We start from the raw sequence: 22,738 nt of genomic DNA, 5'->3' as shown, positions 1-22,738 counted from the left end.
CGTTGAAGTAGACATTTTTGTAAAACTTTGAGGTTAGTGATCGCTGTTCTGATGTCCAGAGGCTGTTTTCGGTCATAGGAAATGATGGAGGAGACATTATACACAAAAAAAGATAAGATAAGCTTAAAATAAAATCAAAATAGCAGAATTGGTCAGGAGCCCAGAAGACGTCTGCTATCCACTGCAGTGGAGTTTTATGTGTTCCAATAGCACTTTGAATAATGCAAATTAAATGTTTTTTTATTTGCATTACTTATCTGAATTGAGAAAGACTTAAAAATGGAAAATAATAATAAAATAAACATTGCAAGGCATAAAATCTATTTTAAATGAAGAGTGTATTTTCATGATATATTTCTTATTTTTTTCTTTCCGTTGCTCTTTGTCTTACTCTCCTTAACGTCTTTTCTACTTTCCTTTCCCCCTCCCCCTTTTTCTCTTTCACACCAGTGTTTGGAATGAAGTGTGACATTATTTTGTTGTTTGCGTCTAACTTTGTAACGATGAGAACTTGTTGGTAGTCTTTTTGACATTTGCCTAATGTGTGTGTGTGTGTCTGTCGCAGTCTCTCTGGTTCAAACGACTTCACACTACCACAGTTTGTTTATCCTGAGTGTGTGTGTGTGTGTGTGTGTTTGTGTGTGTGTGTAGCCTACTTATGTGTCTGTTTACTTGTCAGGTTCTTCCATCCTCTTCTCAGTTTCCTCACCGCTACTTAACCCATCTCTAAATAACCGGAATAAGCCTAAATCAAATCTTCCGTCCCTCTTCCTCCCCATTACATCCCTTCCCCCAAAATGAAATCCCTCCTTCCCCATCTAAAAATAATAAAGCCAGGCTTTTGTCTCAGTTGGTTTGATGTCCTAAGAATAATCAGAATAACAAGCATGAGATAGATAACTCAGCATGCAATACCACTTCAAATGTGGGCTGGGAGTAGATAGGAAATGGGAGTCATACTGCAATGAGAACACACAGAAAATCAGTGGTTACAACTCCACTGGCGAACACACACGCTCACTCTCACTCTCACTCTCTCTCACTCTCTCTCTCTCTCTCTCTCTCTGTCTCTGTCTCTGTCTCTGTCTCTGTCTCTCTGTCTCTCACACACTCTCTCTCTCTCACTCTCACTTTCTCTGTCTCTCTGCCTCTGTCTCGCTCTCTGTCTCTCTCACTCTCTCTCTCTCTCTCTCTCTCACTCTCTCTCCTCATTCCTCTTTTCTGCATCTGTTGCTTTAATACGCTTAGGTATAAAATTACACATCTACCACAACATGACATGCATAAGGTACAATTTCTATGAACTTCTCGAACTGTACCTCTAACTCACAAAATCAGTGTAGAGGATTTATACAGTTAAGTCATTGATGTCAAGCTTAACACTAATACGCACGCATACACACGCACGCACCACACACGCATATACCAGCGCACACACACACACACACACACACACACACACACACACACACACACATGGTGAGGAAGGCGGGGAGGCAGAAAAACAAGTGAGATGTTGAAAGGAGGAGATCATTCAGATACAGTATGAAGTCATTGACCACTAATGATTTGTGTGGGGTATTGACTCCTGCCTAAGCTGTACTGTTTAAGAGCTGTGTCATCATCAGAGAGGCTTTGTGTATTCAGGAGGTTTTACTCTAGAGATAGAGAGAGGCTTTGTGTATTCAGGAGGTTTTACTCTAGAGATAGAGAGAGGCTTTGTGAATTCAGGAGGTTTTACTCTAGAGGTAGAGAGAGGCTTTGTGTATTCAGGAGGTTTTACTCTAGAGGTAGAGAGAGGCTTTGTGTATTCAGGAGGTTTTACTCTAGAGGTAGAGAGAGGCTTTGTGAATTCAGGAGGTTTTACTCTAGAGATAGAGAGAGGCTTTGTGTATTCAGGAGGTTTTACTCTAGAGGTAGAGAGAGGCTTTGTGTATTCAGGAGGTTTTACTCTAGAGGTAGAGAGAAGCTTTGTGAATTCAGGAGGTTTTACTCTAGAGGTAGAGAGAGGCTTTGTGTATTCAGGAGGTTTTACTCTAGAGGTAGAGAGAGGCTTTGTGTATTCAGGAGGTTTTACTCTAGAGGTAGAGAGAGGCTTTGTGTATTCAGGAGGTTTTACTCTAGAGGTAGAGAGAAGCAAGAGCAGGGCACTGAGAGTGGTGATTGCGTTTGGTAGGAGACATTGTAGAAGACTGAATGTCATAATGAATTAGGAAGCTCTGTCTCTAGCTCTCTATGTCTTTAAAACACGCAAACAAATATGTTTAGTGTGTGTGTGTGTGTGTGTGTGTGTGTGTGCGCGCGTGTAAAGGTCAGTTGGTCTCTGGCAGTGTCAAGGCTTAATATGATATGTTTGGGTTGCTGTTTATCTTAGTTTGTGGCAAAAGTCACAGAGCAAATTATCAACACTGTGACTGCTGCTCTGTAAAGTGTACACTATAGTTTAGTTTATAAAGGGTTGAAAGTTGTTTAATGGTTAAATATTAGTTTAGGGCACTACTTTTGACCAAAGATACATTGTCTCCTGAATCTGCAATGGTAATCAGAAGTAGTAGACTGACAGTTGGACTGGTTGTTATTACTAGGGAGCATCTCTTTCCGTCAGTCCTGAAGCAATCCCTGTTTCCACAGATATAATCACTGTAAAAGAGTAGATTCCCACTGTCCTCTACTCAGGCTTCTCTAGGACCCCCTCTTCCTTTTCTTCATTTTCGCTCATCTTCCCACTCTATTTCCTTCTCTTTCTCCTGTCAATGATCTTCCATCTCTGAGGAACGCTGTTTGAATGTCATTAGCTGCTATTTTATGGTAATGCCCAATATCCATATCCCAAACCTCTCTGCTTACACGGTAACCATCTCTTTGTCTCTCTCAGGCTTTTGACGAGTGATGGTTAATGCGCAGTCTATAAAACACACATGCAGGCACGGAGACCTACACACACATACCAGTCTATAAAACACACATGCAGGCACGGAGACCTACACACAAATACACACACCAGTCTATAAAACACACATGCAGGCACGGAGACCTACACACACATACACACACCAGTCTATAAAACACAAATGCAGGCACGGAGACCTACATACACACACCAGTCTATAAAACACACATGCAGGCACGGAGACCTACATACACACACCAGTCTATAAAACACACATGCAGGCACGGAGACCTACACACACATACACACACCAGTCTATAAAACACACATGCAGGCACGGAGACCTACAGACACACACCAGTCTATAAAACACACATGCAGGCACGGAGACCTACACACACATACACACACCAGTCTATAAAACACACATGCAGGCACGGAGACCTACACACACACACCAGTCTATAAAACACACATGCAGGCACGGAGACCTACACACACATACACACACCAGTCTATAAAACACACATGCAGGCACGGAGACCTACACACACATACACACACCAGTCTATAAAACACACATGCAGGCACGGAGACCTACACACACATACACACACCAGTCTATAAAACACACATGCAGGCACGGAGACCTACATACACACACCAGTCTATAAAACACACATGCAGGCACGGAGACCTACACACACACACCAGTCTATAAAACACACATGCAGGCACGGAGACCTACACACACATACCAGTCTATAAAACACACATGCAGGCACGGAGACCTACACACACATACCAGTCTATAAAACACACATGCAGGCACGGAGACCTACACACACATACACACACCAGTCTATAAAACACACATGCAGGCACGGAGACCTACACACACATACACACACCAGTCTATAAAACACACATGCAGGCACGGAGACCTACATACACACACCAGTCTATAAAACACACATGCAGGCACGGAGACCTACATACACACACCAGTCTATAAAACACACATGCAGGCACAGAGACCTACACACACATACACACACCAGTCTATAAAACACACATGCAGGCACGGAGACCTACAGACACCAGTCTATAAAACACACATGCAGGCACGGAGACCTACACACACACACCAGTCTATAAAATACACATGCAGGCACGGAGACCTACACACACATACACACACCAGTCTATAAAACACACATGCAGGCACGGAGACCTACATACACACACCAGTCTATAAAACACACATGCAGGCACGGAGACCTACACACACATACACACACCAGTCTATAAAACACACATGCAGGCACGGAGACCTACACACACATACACACACCAGTCTATAAAACACACATGCAGGCACGGAGACCTACATACACACACCAGTCTACAAAACACACATGCAGGCACGGAGACCTACACACACACACCAGTCTATAAAACACACATGCAGGCACGGAGACCTACACACACATACCAGTCTATAAAACACACATGCAGGCACGGAGACCTACACACACATACCAGTCTATAAAACACACATGCAGGCACGGAGACCTACACACACATACACACACCAGTCTATAAAACACACATCCAGGCACGGAGACCTACACACACATACACACACCAGTCTATAAAACACACATGCATGCACGGAGACCCACACACACATACACACACCAGTCTATAAAACACACATGCAGGCACGGAGACCTACACACACATACACACACCGGGGTGACCGAGAAGCAAGGGATGATAGTCTGTGCCAGCAGGATGCCCTATCAGCACACACACACACACACACACACGCATGCACACACTCCTCTCTCCTCCCTCCCAGTTTAACATTGCACTGGAGTATGTGTGCCAGAATGAGCACTGAGCATTAGAACCCTTTTGACTGTCTCTCTCTCTCTCTCTCTCTCTCTCTCTCTCTCTCTCTCTCTCTCTGTCTCTGTCTCTGTCTCTATCACTCACTCACTCACTCACTCACTCACTCACTCACTCACTCACACACACAGGGAAAGTTAGTTTAATACCAGACAGCCACAGTGAGAGAAGGTAAACTCCGCTGATATGGGGATGAAGGTGCATAGAGAGAGAGAGAGAGAGAGAGAGAGAGAGAGAGAGAGAGAGAGAGACAGACAGAAATAGAGAAGAGGAGAGGTTGAACCCCTGCAGGAGCAGTAAGGACAGATGAAACCAGCAGGAGAACCTGGAGAAGAACACATCTATACTCATCTAAAGAGGACAGGAAGAAGAGCAGGAGGAGGAGGAGGAGGTGTAGGAGGAGAAGAGGACTAGGACAGGAAGAGGAGTAAGAGGAGAAGGAGGGGAGGAGGAGGGGAAGAGGAGGAGGCGGAGGATTAGGAGGAGAAGAAGAGTAGGACAGGAAGAGGAGTAGGAGGACCTGGAGAAGAACACCTCTATACTCATCTAAAGAGGACAGGAAGAGGAGGAGGGGAAGAGGAGAAGGGGAAGAGGAGAAGAATGGGAGGAGGAGTAGGGAGGGAAGAGTAGGAGGGGAAGAGGAGTAGGAGGGGAAAAGGAGTAGGGGGAGAAGAGGAGTAGGAGGGGAAGAGGAGTAGGAGGTGAAGTGGAGTAGGAGGAGAAGAGGAGTAGGAGGGGAAGACTAGGAGGGGAAGAGCAGTAGGTGGAGAAGAGGAGTAGGAGAGGAAGAGGAGTAGGAGGGGAAGACTAGGAGGGGAATAGAAGTAGAAGGGGAAGAGGAGTAGGAGGGGAAGAGGAGGAGGAGAAGAGGAGTAGGAGGGGAAGACTAGGAGGGGAATAGAAGTAGGAGGGGAAGAGGAGTAGGAGGAGAAGAGGAGTAGGAGGAGAAGAGGAGTAGGAGGGGAAGAGGAGTAGGAGGGGAAGAGGAGGAGGAGGAGAAGAGGAGAGGAGTAGGAGGGGAAGAGGAGAAGGGGAAGAGGACAAGGAGGGTAAGAGGAGTAGGAAGGGAAGAGTAGGAGGGGAAGAGGAGAAGGGGAAGAGGAGTAGGAAGGGAAGTGAAGTAGGAGGGAAAGAGGAGTAGGAGGTGAAGGGGAGTAGGACGAGAAGAGGAGTAGGAGGGGAAGACTAGGAGGAGAAGAGGAGTAGGAAGGGAAGACTGGGAAGACTAGGAGGGGAAGAGCAGTAGGAGGAGAAGAGGAGTAGGAGGGGAAGAGGAGTAGGAGGGGAAGACTAGGAGGGGAATAGGAGTAGGGGGGAAGAGGAGTAGGAGGAGAAGAGGAGTAGGAGGGGAAGAGGAGAAGGGGAAGTGGAGTAGGAAGGGAAGAGGAGAAGAGGAGAAGGAGGGGAAGAGGAGTAGGAAGGGAAGAGTACAAGGAGGAGAAGAGGAGTTGGAGGAGAAGAGGAGTAGGAGGGGAAGAGGAGAAGGGGAAGTGGAGTAGGAAGGGAAGAAGAGAAGGAGGGGAAGAGGAGGAGGAGGAGAAGAGGAGTAGGATGGGAAGAGTAGGATGGGAAGAGGAGTAGGAGGAGAAGAGGAGTAGGACGGGAAGAGGAGGAGGAGGAGAAGAGGAAGTGGAGTAGGAAGGGAAGAGGAGTCGGAGGAGAAGTAGAGAATGAAGGGAAGAGGAGGAGGAGGTGAAGAGGAGTAGGATGAGAAGACGAGTAGGAGGGGAAGACTAGGAGGGGAAGAGGAGTAGGAGGGGAAGACTAGGAGGAGAAGAGGAGTAGTAGGAGTAGAGGAGTAGGAGGGGAAGACTAGGAGGGGAAGAGCAGTAGGAGGAGAAGAGGAGAGGAGTAGGAGGAGAAGAGGATTAGGAGGGGAAGAGGAGAAGGGGAAGTGGAGTAGGCAGGGAAGACGAGAATGGGAGAAGGAGGGGAAGAGAGGTAGGAAGGGAAGAGTAGGAGGAGGAGAAGAGGAATAGGAGGGGAAGAGGAGAAGGAGGGGAAGAGGAGTAGGAGGAGAAGAGGAGTATGACGGGAAGAGGAATAGGAGGGGAAGAGGAGAAGGGGAAGTGGAGTAGGAAGGGAAGAGGAGAAGGAGGGGAAGAGGAGTAGGAAGGGAGGAGTAGGAGGGGAAGAGGAGTAGGAGGAGAAGAGGAGTGGGACGGGAAGAGGAGGAGGAGGGGAAGAGGAAGTGGAGTAGGAGGGGAAAAGGAGAAGGAGAAGGAGGGGAAGAGTAGTAGGAAGTGAAGAGTAGGAGGGGAAGAGGAGTAGGAGGGGAAGAGGAGTAGGAGGGGAAGAGGAGTAGGAGGAGAAGAGGAGTAGGAGGAGAAGAAGAGTAGGAGAGGAAGATGAGTAGGAGGAGAAGAGGAGTAGGAGGGGAAGAGGAGTAGGAGGGGAAGAGGAGTAGCAGGATAAGTGGAGTAGGAGGGGAAGACTAGGAGGAGAAGAAGAGTAGGAGGAGAAGAGGAGTAGGCGGGGAAGAGGGGGGGAAGAGGAGGAGGAGGAGGGGAAGAGGAGTAGGAGGAGAAGAGGAGAAGAGGAATAGCCCTGTAAGTACATCACCTTAAGTGTGCATTGGGAGTGGAGAGAGGAGCAAAGAAACATTATGTATGACCAAGAACATCATCTTAAGCTTCTCCCATCCAATCACCAACTCCCTCAGCCCCGCCAGACCTTAACATGCTTTGATAATGAGGACAATAACGAACGATCGCAGCTTTGAGAAAAACGTCAAAACCTTGGAGCAGAGGCAAAGCAAAGAAGAGACTCAGGGTTCGTGTTGTCTGTGCTGAAGTGGTGGGTGGTGATGGAGTTAGTTGTTAGTGGGGGATGGGAATTACTGTAACTATAGAGGAAAATACATTCACACATTCAGGTGTTGGAGATCAATGAATATGACCAGCAAAATGTAAAGACTCTGCCTCCTGCAGTCTTTACCCCCATGTGTGGTTTATTGGCAACAGTTCAACCCTACATATTGTTTAGCCACAGATTATTTCTCTCCTGGTTCAAGCCCATGGACATCGTTGTGATCCTGTAGGATCCCAATCAATTAATGGTTAGTAATTCCCATAATTGATTCACAAAATCTTCCCAATTACATCTCCACCTTGTCCCATTGTGTTAGGGTTGGAGCCCAGGAGCGTTATGCCAATGACACAAGAGTCAATTAACTGATATTAAAATCATGACACCTTCCTTCTTAACCCAACTCTCACCATGGCCTTTCTAAATGAAGATTCCAAATGATGCATTGATTCTAGATTAATTACCATGAGAGGGAATTACAATAATGAGAATTCACCGTAAGGGTGATACAATAATTTTGGGTTGTGGGTAGGGCTGTGTTTTGAATTGTGATTATGTAATTCGGTAATGAACGGATACTGCTTTTAACCCTAGCCTCGGCTTCCAGACGTTCTCGTTTGTTCTGAACCCTAACGCTAACTTCATGTCCACACCCCGGTTTAACCCTAACTTTAACCCTAACCCTAGTCATAACCCTAACTTTAACCCTAACCCTAGTCATAACCCTAACTTTAACCTTAACCCTAGTCATAACCCTAACTTTAACCCTAACCCTAGTCATAATCCTAACCCTAGTCATAACCCTAACTTTAACCCTAACCCTAGTCATAACCCTAACTTTAACCCTAACCCTAGTCATATTCCCTAACTTTAACCCTAACCCTAGTCATAACCCTAACTTGAACCCTAACCCTAGTCATAACCCTAACTTTAACCCTAAACCTAGTCATAACCCTAACTTTAACCCTAACCCTGGTCATAACCCTAACTTTAACCCTAACCCTAGTCATAACCCTAACTTGAACCCTAACCCTAGTCATAACCCTAACTTTAACCTTAACCCTAGTTATAACCCTAACTTTAACCCTAACTTTAACCCTAACCCTAGTCATAACCCTAACTTTAACCTTAACCCTAGTCATAACCCTAACTTTAACCTTAACCCTAGTTATAACCCTAACTTTAACCTTAACCCTAGTCATAACCCTAACTTTAACCTTAACCCTAGCCATAACCCTAACTTTAACCCTAACCCTAGTCATAACCCTAACTTTAACCTTAACCCTAGTCATAACCTTAACTTTACCCTAACCCTAGTCATAACCCTAACTTTAACCCTAACCCTAGTCATAACCCTAACTTTAACCCTAACCCTAGTCATAACCCTAACTTTAACCTTAACCCTAGTCATAACCCTAACTTTAACCTTAACCCTAGCCATAACCCTAACATTAACCCTAACCCTAGTCATAACCCTAACTTTAACCTTAACCCTAGTCATAACCCTAACTTTACCCTAACCCTAGTCATAACCCTAACTTTAACCCTAACCCTAGTCATAACCCTAACTTTAACCCTAACCCTAGTCATAACCCTAACTTTAACCCTAACCCTAGTCATATTCCCTAACTTTAACCCTAACCCTAGTCATAACCCTAACTTGAACCCTAACCCTAGTCATAACCCTAACTTTAACCCTAACCCTAGTCTTTAACTTTAACCCTAACCCTAGTCATAACCCTAACTTTAACCCTAACCCTAATCATAACCCTAACTTTAACCCTAACCCTAGTCATAACCCTAACCCTAGTCATAACCCTAACTTTAACCCTAACCCTAGTCATAACCCTAACTTTAACCCTAACCCTAGCTTCATGTCCACACCCGGATCAACCATAACCCTAGTCATAACCCTAACTCAGGTGACAGAGCAGCATACAGATAGATGTACACCAACAATGTGCAAACAGACAAAAACAGACAATTAACTGTGCAAGGGTGCCTATCTACCCTCTACATGTCTATACAGTATCGTAGACTATACCTAGCTGTCAGTCTATCTGCCGGTCAGTTTACTATCAGTCTCCCATATGCTCATGGATATTCATAGATGTACCATGGTGACGCTACAGTAGTGTAACTCTGCAGTCATTGTCAGCAGAATGCAACACACCACTCCCCTCTCATTCCATCACAGCAGCCCAGAATTACAATTTACCTCTGTGCGTATGTATGCGCAAGTGTCTCCTCACCCCCCTCACTCCCTCCCCACATTCTCTTCTCTCTCTCTCTCACACACACAGAGAACTAAATGAAAAGAATCTAAATCTGTCTTAAGTCAGAGCATTGCGTAACTCATACAGTTTAGCTGTCCAGAGGACACGTTGATAAAGACATACTTGCTTAACTGGTAATTTCTTGGCAGAGCCAACTCACTAAATTGACGACCGGGTTGGAGTACTTTTTGAACCTTTACAAACTCTGGTTTTAAGCTACACCATCCAAAACCTCAGTCAACACAGTGGAGGTGTTTGACGGATTAATCCTTTCAGGAAATGGATATCGTTTTTGTCATTACTAATCCATTCGATATGACACTAAAAGTACACCAATGCAGTATGTCCAAAATGCATAGCATTATATTAACTGCTGTGAATATGCAACTATCATACTGAATAAGATCATGAGAAAAATGTCAAGATTGGGCAGCCTGTGGGGAAGCCCCTGTCTATCTCCCTCCCCTTATTGTCAATTTTCAGCACATCCCAGGACTCAGGTGATTCAGACCAGACTCCCTGAGGCTTGATGAGCTAAAAAGCCCCAGGATCAAAACCCAGCGAGTGTGAGCTCAGAGGGAGGGGTGGTGTATGTTTTCAGGACTCAAAGCTGTCCCCTGAAACAGGGTTTCCCTAAGAGAGCGGAGAGCGTAAGTATGTGCAGAGGGAGAAATTGGGAGAATTCGTTGAAATTCAGCGATGTGGATAATACAGTATCTGCATGAAGTAATAGGGGGGTGGGGAAAATGTGTTCGTGTGTTGGGGAGGTGCTTAGACGTTGCTGACGCCTGACAGGCCTTACAACGCCTGGATAGGCATTTTAAGTATCAGCTAACCACGTTGGTCAGTCGATGACACACAACGCAACCATTGGTTGTTGTGTCACCTCTCTTTAGCTATGGAACCTACCCTTCATGTTTTAGCTATCGGACCAATTACATCCTGACCAGCTGATTCTGTTGCGGAGTAAAAGAAGTCTCTCTCTCAAGTGATTTAATATTTCTGGCAATTTGTCATGAATAAAATGCACATACAAAACAGATGGCTGATGGAATTTATCAGCAATGTTTGCACCATGTGTGTGTGTGTAGAAGAGGGTCTAGAATGCACGCTGAAACCCCATGATAAGCCCTGTAAAGGAGAAGAAAAAGGTTCAATGACAAAATGGTATGAGGTGCCCCCAAACTAACCGTCTGAAGAGATTAGAGGGAGATGTATTTAATTAGAAGCGAGTGAAGGACACTGGGTGAGACCTGGGCTGCATCTCAAATGGCACGAGGGTTGACAAATCCCGAGAATAAATCATTTTCCTCCCGGGTAACCCGGTATTCCCCGCCAAAGCCGTTAGTGTCATTCAAAAGCATTATACAGTATATCAATAGGCCTCAGTATGGATTTGAGTGCAGCTTTGATATGTACATATACAATGCATTAGCAAAGTATTCAGACCCCTTTTCCACTTTATGTTTCAGCTTTATTCTAAAATGGATGAAAATGTATTTAATACTAAAAACTGAAATATCACATTTACATAAGTATTCAGACCCTTTACTCAGTACTTTGTTGAAGCACCTTTGATAGCGTTTACAGCCTTGAATTTTCATCCAAACTGACATTACAAGCTTGGCAACCTTGTATTAGGGGAGTTTCTCCAATTCTTCTCAAGCTCTGTCAGGTTGGATAGGAAGCGTTGCTGCACAGCTATTTTAGGTTTCTCTAAAGATGTTCAATCGGGTTCAAGTCCGGGCTCTGGCTGGGACACTCAAGGACATTCAGACTTGTCCCGAAGCCACTCCTGCGTTATCTTGGCTGTGTGCTTAGGGTCATTGTACTGTTGAAAGGTGAACCTTTGCCCCAGTCTGAGATCCTGAGCAGGTATTCATCAAGGATCTCTCTGTACTTTGCTGAATCTTTCCCTTGATCCTGACTAGTCTCCCAGTCCCTGCTGCTGAAAAACATCCACACAGCATGATGCTGCCACCACCACGCTTCACCGTAGGGATGGTGCCAGGTTTCCTCCAGACATGGCGCTTGGCATTCCGGCCAAAGAGCTCAATCAAACCAAGGCCCTTCTCCGCCATTTGCTCAGTTTGGCCTGGCGACCAGCTCTAGGAAGAGTCTTGGTAGTTCCAAACTTCTTCCATTTAAGAATGATGGAGGCCACAGTCACGATCTGTGCCTCGACACATAACTGTCTCGGAGCTCTATGGGTATTCCTTCGATCTCATGGCTTGGTTTTGGCTCTGACATGCACTGTCAACTGTGGGACCATTATGTAGACAGGTGTGTGCCTTTCCAAATCATGTCCAATCAATTTAACTTACCACAGTTGGACACCAATCAAGTTGTAGAAACAGCTCAAGGATGATCAATTGAAATAAGGATGCAGCTGAGCTCAATTTCGTGTCTTGTAGAAAAAGGTCTGAATACTTCTGTAAATAAGGTATTTCAGTTTTTTTAAATTTGCTAACATTTCTAAAAACATGTTCGCTTTGTCATTATGGGGTATTGTGTGTAGATTGATGAGGACATTTATGTAATCCATTTTAGAATAAGGCTGTAATGTAACAAAATGTGGAAAAAGGGAAGGGGTCTGAATACTTTCCGAATGCTCTGTATAGGGCTATATATCAAACTAGAACAGTATTATCTATTTTGGATGCAGAGAGAAAGGCTGCAAGAGTGCTTGTGCACACACTGCTGTAAAGCAACGATATTAAAGTTACAGGCTGTTTTAAAACTCTGTACCTGAAAAAAAAAAACTTTACAACTAAAAGATACCAGGTTCAAATGATATTATATTACTGTAGCATAGACTATGCTGCAGCAAATGCAGGCCTACCCGTCACAAGAAAACAAATGATTAGATTAGTCTACATTGTGCATTGTGAACTGCGCTCCATACTGAGATGGGCTGTCGCCACCCTGAGCATTGATTGATCATGAAGAGAAGACAGATTTAGGCATTGTATATCATTTAAGTTCCATTTCACATCTTGCTGTGCTTAGAAATAATTTAGTTTTTTTTTATCCAGGGAAAGGGGAATGGTTTTGGGTGGTAAATCCTCATACATCTCAGTAACCAGGTTCCCACCATTTAAACCTAAAAGGCACCCTATTCCCTATATAGTGCATGACTTCTGACCTGGGCCTATTCGACTCTGGTCAATAGTGCACTGTATAGTGTTATGGAATATGTTAAGACTGCACACTACCACTTCCACTCAATTCACCCAGGGGGCAGCAGCAACCGTGTCCAAGTGCTGAGCCTGACTGATAGGCACACAAGAGCTGCCAATTAAGGTGATGGTCAGTCAGCTGATAAGCTGTGAGGCTGCTGGGTTAGTTTGGTGGCCATGATTTGCAATCTTGAGTTTAGGCCTGTTTGTAGTTTTCCTTTTTTTATCAGTTTGTTTCTGTCACCATCTGAACCTAATAATCAACTTGGGCTTGCCGACCCAATGTAATCAAGACAATACTGGACCTAAGGTAAGGTTGCCATCTCTCTGGGCACATCCAAAGCAGTCCTCAAATGCTGATTTCTCACATAAATGTACACATTAATTTAGGTTAAAGACCAGTTAACTTGGCCTAAAAACAAAAAGTGCAGTTGATCTGTGATGGGTACTCTCAAGCAGTATTTTGTCAATGATAATGTCGCCCTCCAGTGGCTATGTCCAGTGCCACAAAAACTGTACCAAGGTATAGACAGTCACCAAATCTGTGTGCATTTACAAAAGGTTATGTATTGTATAATAAAAACAACACACATATTTTCAAGTTTATTACATTTTTTATATATATTTTTTTCATATAAAATGACAAGGTCCAAGTTGTTTGGAAACCAAGCCATGACCACTTGATTTCCCACCTACAATTCTATGCAACTGGGAAGAAAAACATGGACAATCAATAATACCCCCCCCACATACAGAAATGCATAGTGGTCTAGCAAACACCTCCAGTAACTGCCTCCTCCAATGAGGTTCATTTCACCAATTGGGGTGCGTTCAATTCAGTACAACGTTTGCTACGTTGCGTGGCGGACACGCTTCCCCAAAATGGCATGTACCGTTCAACAGCCTTTGACGTACATTTGCTTCTGTTTGGATAGTGCAGCGAGGTGTGGTTGATCAATATTGGTGTAATCATTTGAAAATCGTATAAATTCGTGCAGCACGCACCATACACAACCTCCCTCTGGGCCACCATAATCAACCCGCTTTTCCACTGGTCGTTCAGTGCAGTGCAGTTTCCGTTGAGCTAAACATTAAATACCATTGTAAACGCTCCTCTGGTTTGCACTAATGAGGTTCGATTCATTATTTTCCACCAATGATGTTTGTTCATTACAGCTTTCCACCAATCAGTGCAGGCACCACTGACACTTTGGGTCTGCCCTCCACGTGTATTACCCTTTGTCACCATAAGGGTGTGTCATAGACCAAGCTCCACTAATGCAGTACCACCTCTCACCCACTGCCTCTGATCTAAAGTCAGTTTTGCTCTTCAGCCTGTCCAACTAGAGTGAATGCAGGGCAAGGCCCCCGGTCTCAGTGAATGTGGCTGGGCCATTGAACCTCCAGAGTGGTGGACCTGCTTATCGAGTAAGAGTGTTTGCGTGAGAGAGATAAGAGCGTGTACTCAGTATGCGTGAGCGTGTGTCTTTGTGTGTGAGTCTTTACCACTCCTCACTCCGTAGAAGCTACAAACAGGAGTCCCAGTGCAGAGTGAGGTCCGAGCTGTCCAGAAAGTCTACTGAGAACACACTGGGGAGCGTGTGGGGGCCCAGAGGGGCAAGACTCGTTCCCCCTCCACCTCCCATGGAGATGTCTAGCCAGTCCATGCTGTCCAGGGCTGGGTCCCCGAAGTCAAGCCCTGCTGGGTGGGGGGAGAAGCCCAGGTCACTGGTGTCCATGTCCATCGGGGAGGGGGGATGGTCCAGGATGCTGGAGGTGCTAAGCATTTGGCTGTGGAGGTCGTCAATCAAAGTCAGGCCACCGTCAGGCTCTACTCCCAGGAGGGGCGTGCCGGTGGTGCTCTCCAGGAAATCCTCCAGACGACTACTTCCTGGGCAGGGCAATGGCTGCTGGGAGGGCAGGGCGGGTAGGGAGGGCTCCGGAGGGGGTGTGGGGGGCGACAGGTGGAGAGGGGACGAGGGAGGGGTGGGGGGGTTGGAGTGGAGGAGGGCCAGGGAAGGGTCTGCTCGGAATCCAGAGATTTCTGGGTGGGGAAGAGAAAGAAAAAGCATAAATATTAACAATTATCAAACAAATGGGTTGGCGCTCATGTATTGGCAGTAACACCGTACCTAAACCGGCCACGCGCGGGTATCTGCTTCTATAAACCAAATGAGGAGATGGGAGAAGCAGGACTTGCACCGCGTTCAGCGTCACAAAGAGAACCGACTTCTATTTTAGGGCGAGCGGTGTGGTCAGCATGTAAGACATTATGAAGATATTTGTGTGAGTGTTGTGTGTACACTGCTCTGTTCGATTACCTCCACTCTTCAAGAGGATGTCAAACAGGTCGTCCATCTGTTGACTGCTCAGGCCGTTCTCCTGGGGGCAGAGAAGACATTTAGTACAGTTTAAAGTACTCATGGCTGTTTAACAACACCGGCAATCATGTACAGTACTATAAAAATCAACAACATACTGAGCAAATTTGAGATAAGACCAATGCTAACAGATGGACAGAGAAAATGAAAGATGGAAGAGAAAAATAATGAACAGGAAAGACATGGATAGACATGTGCAGAGGGACATGGCAGGAGTGAAGGACATGGATAGACATGTGCAGAGGGACATGGCAGGAGTGAAGGACATGGATAGACATGTGCAGAGGGACATGGCAGGAGTGAAGGACATGGATAGACATGTGCAGAGGGACATGGCAGGAGTGAAGGACATGGATAGACATGTGCAGAGGGACATGGCAGGAGTGAAGGACATGGATAGACATGTGCAGAGGGACATGGCAGGAGTGAAGGACATGGATAGACATGTGCAGAGGGACATGGCAGGAGTGAAGGACATGGATAGACATGTGCAGAGGGACATGGCAGGAGTGAAGGACATGGATAGACATGTGCAGAGGGACATGGCAGGAGTGAAGGACATACTTTGAGGCGTTGAGTGGAGGAGAAAGAGGTCTGTTTAGGAGAGGGAGGGGTGAACAATGTGTGCCGGTCAAAGGTCGCACACACTTCTCTCTGAAAGGGTGGAAGGAGAGAATAAGGAGAGGATGAGGGAAGGGGAAAGGAAATAGGCTACAAAGAAAGAATAAATGCAAGTAAAAAATATAGATGCAGATGAATGAAAAGCCAAATATGAGATGATAGTGGACATGCCATGAATGATCATTGCAGAATTGGTCTTACCTTGAGGAAGGGGGAAGCTGTGCTTGGGCTTTCAGACGAGTTGGACACCTCGTCAAAGAAAGGATGGAGATTGGGCGGAGCGGAGACAGACTGACTTGGCTCTGTTACTCCATTGGTCATGCCATTGGTCTCCAGATGTAGAACCGCCTTCTGTTCCTGAAGGAGAGAAAAAGGACAGTGATGATTTTAAGAGTATTGCCAGACAGTGATAGCTAAAATAGTGTGTGTGTGTGAGAGCAGACTTTGTATTTGCCTTGATTTGTTGTAATTCTCATACCTTTTTGATAGGCTGGTTGACAGGGCCTGGTTGTAACTGTTGTTTTGATTGAGTGTCAGAGCTGAGTATCTCAGCTGGGGATTGGCTGGGGAGTTTGCCTGGAGTTGACTGCAATCGCTAGAGGACAAAATGGGGAGATTGAATTCACCATTAAACATGGATGGATTCTGATTAAGCTGGCCCGGGTGAAAAATGATTGCATTTGTTTTGGACCGGGCTGGATCCCTGGTGTGAGTCCCGCTCTGGCCGACGTTGAAATCGGCAGAAAAAAACAAAGGTTAAGCATGTGGAGTAATGAGTAGGATTTCACATGCAAAAGTGATGGTTTTTGATAAAAACGCTTTCTGTGCCTTCCCAATGAAAAAAAAACATATTTTATGGAAAAGGGAAATGGTACGTTTTTGAACGATACATAAGGCTGCCTTGTTGACAATATGACTGGGAGAGTCAAAATCACGGAGTCAAAATCACGGAGTCAAAATCACAGAGTCAAAATCACAGAGTCAAAATCACAGAGTCAAAATCACAGAGTCAAAATAACAGAGTCAAAATAACAGAGTCAAAATAACAGAGTCAAAATAACAGAGTCAAAATGCAAGCAGAGATTAACCAATTAAAAATAGTTCTGTAGTAATGAGGTTTGTGCAGTAGGCTATAGGCCCAATACATTATCACTGCACATTGGCAATGCTTGAATTGCCCTTCCAATGTTGTTCTTCTCAGACCACTTTGAAATTATACCCCCCCCCCCAAAAAAAATGTTTTTGTATATGATCACACTGGTAATACAGTTGTGGCCAAAAATATTTGCACCCTTGCACCATTTCTTCCAGAAAACTGTTGAAAAAAATAAATAATAATGTAGGTATCCACATATGCATGTCTTTGGTTTACAGTTAAAAAACATATATATTTACTAAGAAATACTCAAATGTCACAGACAATATTATTGGCACCTTCTAGAAGTAGTTAGAAATAATTTGATTTCAAGCTGGTGACTCTCCTTTACTTTGCAGGTGCCTGCAATATAAAAGTCACTCATTCAACCAGTTTGAATAGAGAAAAGTACTAATTCTCCTGTTTTGTGTCACTGTGTGTACCGCAATGAGCATGGAGAAAAGAAAACCAGAGAATTATCTGAGGAGGTCAGACACAAGATTGTAGCCAAGCATGGACAATCTCAAGGCTACAAGTCCCATCTCCAGAGACGTTGATGTTCCTGTTTCCACCGTACATAATGTTATCAAGATGTTTAAAGGCCCATGCCACTGTAGCCAACCTCCCTGGACGTGGCTGCAAGACAAAACTTGATGGAAGATTGGTGCAGGAAGCTCATCGATGGCTATAGGAAGCGCTTTATTTCAGTTATTTTGACCAAAGTCTAGGTTGTCAATTTTGTTAATGCCATTTCTGTTAATTTTCTGATTTAAATGGATATATTGAGTTCTGAATCAAAAACAAAGGTTCTGTATTTGTTGAGTCTCTCTCTCTAGCCATGGTTTTCAAAGTTTTGAAATCTCACATGATCAACATTGCTGTGCGTACATAGCTTCTTTATTCAGTTTATGTTGCGAGGAAACCTAGGAGGACTATAGATGAGGAGGCCTATAGATGCACTTGATTTGCTCTCTGGGCCTGGTGGGTAGGCAGAGTTCTACCTTCAGACATGAAATGGTTCAAAATTGGAACACTTTGCCTTCCCGGCGCTAGGGCTGTTGAATCAAGTGCACTTTATCGTAGTTTTTTTTTTACAGAAATGTTTGGTGATCAACTACGAATGGCTTGGAGATTGACCAGTCAATCGAGTTGGTGACCACTGTACTAAGCTATTTGGAATTGTTTTAAGAAGGTCATTTAGCTATTTGATTTACTGCTATTAGCCCATACAAAAGCATCGAATAACGGATTCACTACATGGAACAACAGATAGTCCCCAAAACAAATCTAAAGGAAGTTTGTTCTGAAGTGTCAGTCCTATATCAGAGAGATAAACTATACATACAAAAGTATGTGGACACCCCTTCAAATGAGTGGATTTGGATATTTCAGCCACACTTGGTTGCTGAAAGGTGTATAAAATCGATGCAGAAGTGCAATTGGCGGATGTGGTGGATTGAGACGCATCTGATGCAAAAAAACATGTCTCTAGCTTAAACTGACAGAGTTTATTGTGGATTTTTGTATTATGCTAACTCGATTTCCACGAGGCCACAGACATCCAACCGAAGTGGTTTACTGCACTGTGCTACCATATTTCACAATAATTTTATCTCTTAAACTTCTTTGGGATAGGGGGCAGTACTTATCACGTCCGGATGAAAAGCGTGCCCAGAGTAAACTGCCTGCTACTCAGGCCCAGAAGCTAGGGTATGCATATTATTATTAGATTTGGATAGAAAACACTCTGAAGTTAACTGTTTGAATGATGTCTGTGAGTATAACATAACTCATTTGGCAGGCGAAAACCTGAGAAAAATCCAACCAGGAAGTGGAAAATCTGAGGTTTGTAGTTTTTCAAGTGATTGCCTATCCAATATACAGTGTAAATGGGGTCAGACTGCACTTCCTATGGCTTCCACTAGATGTCAACAGTCTTTAGAAAGTTGTTTCAGGCTTCTATTGTGAAAGGGGAGCGAATAAGACCACTCACAGTAGATGGCTCAGTTGAAAGCTATGAGTTGTTTATCACGCGCGGCCGTGAGCACAAGCTCCGTTCCCTTTCCTTTTTAATGACAAAGGAATTGTCCGGTTGGAATATTATTGAAGATTTAAGATAAAAACATCCTAAAGATTGATTATATACATCGTTTGACATGTTTCTACGAACTGTAATGGAACTTTTTTGACTTTTCGTCTGGACTTCGTGCCCGCCCCTTGTGCATTTGGGTTGGTGAACTAAGCGTGCGAACAAAAAGGAGGTATTTGGACATAAATATGGACTTTATCGAACAAAACCATAATTTATTGTGGAACTGGGATTCCTGGGAGTGCATTCCGATGAAGATCAAAGGTAAGTGAATATTTATAACGCTATTTCTGACTTCTGTTGACTCCACAACATGGCGGGTATCTGTATGGCTTGTTTGGGTGGCTCAGCACTGTCATCAGATAATTGCATGGTGTGCTTTCACCGTAAAGCTTTTTTGAAATCTGACACAGCGGTTGCATTAAGGAGAAGTTTATCTCGAAACCTATGTATAACACTTGTATCTTTCATCAACATTTATGATGAGTATTTCTGTAAATTGATGTGGCTCTCTGCAAAATCACCAGATGTTTTGGAAGCAAAACATTACTGAACATAACGCGCCAATGTAAACTGAGATTTTTGGATATAAATATGAACTTTATCGAACAAAACACACATGTATGGTGTAACATGAAGTCCTATGAGTGCCATCTGATGAAGATCAAAGGTTAGTGATTCATTCTCTCTCTATTTCTGCTTTTTGTGACTCCTCTCATTGGCTGGAAAATGGCTGTATGTTTTTTGTGACTAGGTGCTGTCCTCAGATAATCGCATGGTATGCTTTCACCGTGAAGCCTTTTTGATATCGGACACTGTGGTTGGATTAACAAGAAGTTGGTGTATAACAAAAAATGGTGTATAATAATTGTATGTTTGAGAAATTTTAATTATGAGATTTCTGTTATTTGAATTTGGCGCCCTGCACTTTCACTGAATGTTGGTCAGGTGGGACGGTAGCGTTACACCTAGCCTAGAGAGGTTTTAACATAGAAACCTGTAACACTTATTAGCAGATTTCCAGCGTAACTGTACCTGCAGTGTGATGCGTTGTGATCCACTAGTTTTGCCCAATGAGGTCATGCCGTTCTGGCCCTTTGCATTGTGATTGGTCAGTGCTATCAGGTAGTGGTTGCCGTTGCCGTCGGTGACAAGGGTGGGCGTGGTGCCCGACTTGAGGAGGTCCAATGAGAAGGTCTGGGCGGGGACCTGGGTGCCATTCTGTTGGCCGATGAAGACCGGAGTGACCTGGAGAGAATAGGAGTAGAGAACAGACATATTCAAACCAATGGCCCAACAGAGATGGGGAAGAGACAGACTTGGTTCCAAACCCAGGTCTTTGCCCGCTGAGGTCAAGAATAGTCTTCGGGTTTCAGACAAATGTATTAAATTAAAAATGCATGTATGGTTTCAGACAAGGTTTTTCTGTTAAATATTAAATATGTACCTGATGTGCGGTGACCGTCTGCAGTGTGTATACCTATACCGTAGATCTATAGACTGTACGATATAGATCTGTAATGACTGAATGTACCTGTTGTGTGGTGACGGTCTGACTCAGTTGTTTGTTCTGCTGCTGTCTCTGGGCTTGTCTTTGCTGCTTCCTCTGCTGGGCCTGCAGCTGTTTGTGCTGCAGCTGGAGCTGTTTCTGCTGGGTCTGCTGGATGATCAGCTGCTGCAGCTGCTGCTGTTGCTGGAGTAGCATCTGGGCTGATGTCTTCTGCTGCTGCATCTGCTGTGTCTGTTGTTGCTGTTTTTGTTGCTGGAGCTGTTGGGACTGCTGTTGTTGTGTCTGCTGTTGTTGTTGTTGTGTCTGAAGTAGTTGTTGTGTCTGTTGTTGAACCTGTATCCGGTGGATCTGCTGCAGTTTGAGCAGAGTCTGCTGGGAGCACTGTGTCGGCTGAGGCTGTCCCTTAGGCTGAGCTTCGTCCAACCCCTCCATCTCTTCTTGCGCCTCTACCTCCTTCTTGACCCTCACCATCTCTCCGTTGGTGAGAGTGGGATAGAGAATGGTTGAGGCTCTGATGGAGGTGGTTTTGGTTTGGGCCTCCTGGGCATAACCGTTTATCACCACACCCTGCATCTCTTTCAATCCTGTCTGTTTCCCGTGTTCCAGTTGCGAGCGCAGGGTCTCCACCAGCCTCTGTTTCTGCCTCAGCATGCGTGTCAGCTCCTCAATCTGCTTGTCCTTCTCCTGGAGCAAATGGTCCTTGTCCAAGGGGGAGGCCTCCATGGCTGCCCCAGGGGCTCCTGAGGGCTCCTGAGGTGGGGTGGCAGGCTGAGGCGCAGTGGGTGAAAGCCGAGACTGGGAGAGGCTGCAGGTGGGTAAGTGACCCTGGTTCTCCTCTTTGATGGAGGCTGGGGAAGGGTGCAGGCTGAGCTGGGTCAGGGGAGAGCTCACCATCTCCCCAAATAAGTCTCCATTACAGCTGGTCTCATCGGGGCTCATTACCGCCAGCGACCGTTCTGACGGGGTGGGAGACACAGGAGGGGAGGAGTTTGTACTCCCAAACCTCATAATACGGGCTGGAGCAGCACTCTGAGCCAATGAGAAAGCAGGTATCTTCCCGCCTGCCTCTCCTGATTGGTGGGTGAGGGTATTGGTCCCTGCATGGGGGGGGGCAGAGATGGTGAAGCCAGCAGGTTGGGTTGAGGCGTGCTGTGGGGTTGGTAGGCTGGGTTTAGGTGTTAGAGTCGCAGTAACACCAGCTCCACCTCCACCATTCTGCTCCTGGTAGTTCCTCAGCCTCTCGATAAGGTCCATCTTAGTGCCAGATACGGTCAGACTCCGCAGTTTCAGCTCCTGTTTCAGCTCAGCAACCTGCAGGGGAGAAGAAGAGTTATGATTCTGATTCCCCCTTGTTAAGTACACTATATATATATATATATATACAAAAGTATGTGCACACTCCATTCAAATTAGTGGACTTGGCTATTTCAGCAACACCCGTTAGTGACAGATGTATGAAATCGAGCACACAGCCATGCAATCTCCACAGAGAAACATTGACTGTAGAATGGCCGTACTGAAGAGCTCAGTGACTTTCAACGTGGCACCGTCATAAGATGCCACCTTTCCAAAAAGTCAGTTCGTCAAATTTCTGCCCTGCTAGAGCTGCCCTGGTCAACTGTAAGTGCTGTTATTGTGAAGTGGAAATGTCTAGGAGAGACAACGGCTCAGCCGCGAAGTGGTAGGTCACACAAGCTCACAGAACTGCACCGCTGAGTGCTGACTTTGTTTGCAACACTCACTACCAAGTTCCAAACTGCCTCTGGAAGCAAGGTCAGCACTAGAACTGCTCATTGGCAGCCACACGCAAGCCTAAGATCACAATGCGCAATGCCAAGCGCCCGTTTGAGTGGTGTAAAGCTTGCCGCCATTGGACTCTGGAGCAGTGGAAATGCATTCTCTCGAGTGATGAATCACGCTTCACCATCTGGCATC

The 22,738-nt window shown here is 45.2% G+C and overlaps 1 protein-coding gene across 7 annotated transcripts in view; it reads right to left on the bottom strand.

Moving 5' to 3' along the window:
- Positions 1 to 13,661: 13,661 nt before the first annotated feature.
- LOC109870349 (myocardin-related transcription factor A-like) overlaps positions 13,662 to 22,738 on the bottom strand; it is a 43,509-nt gene continuing 34,432 nt past the window's right edge. For 4 of the 7 annotated variants that reach the window (XM_020460830.2, XM_020460829.2, XM_020460832.2 and 1 more), the window contains 7 exons: positions 20,828 to 22,114; positions 20,329 to 20,541; positions 16,548 to 16,664; positions 16,271 to 16,426; positions 16,013 to 16,102; positions 15,389 to 15,449; positions 13,662 to 15,111 (listed from right to left, as the gene is read on the bottom strand). In XM_020460830.2, coding sequence (XP_020316419.2) covers positions 14,594 to 15,111; positions 15,389 to 15,449; positions 16,013 to 16,102; positions 16,271 to 16,426; positions 16,548 to 16,664; positions 20,329 to 20,541; positions 20,828 to 22,114 — 2,442 coding nt within the window. In that variant the 3' untranslated portion in view covers positions 13,662 to 14,593. The remainder of the gene's footprint in view (positions 15,112 to 15,388; positions 15,450 to 16,012; positions 16,103 to 16,270; positions 16,427 to 16,547; positions 16,665 to 20,328; positions 20,542 to 20,827; positions 22,115 to 22,738) is intronic. The other 3 variants (XM_031804670.1, XM_031804669.1, XM_031804671.1) reach the window with 1 other exon arrangement.

Source organism: Oncorhynchus kisutch, linkage group LG25 (assembly GCF_002021735.2).
Source record: "Oncorhynchus kisutch isolate 150728-3 linkage group LG25, Okis_V2, whole genome shotgun sequence".
Taxonomy (NCBI): domain Eukaryota; kingdom Metazoa; phylum Chordata; class Actinopteri; order Salmoniformes; family Salmonidae; genus Oncorhynchus; species Oncorhynchus kisutch.
The sequence above is the reverse complement of the archived record's forward strand: the minus strand, read 5'-3'. Positions and strand labels throughout refer to the sequence as shown.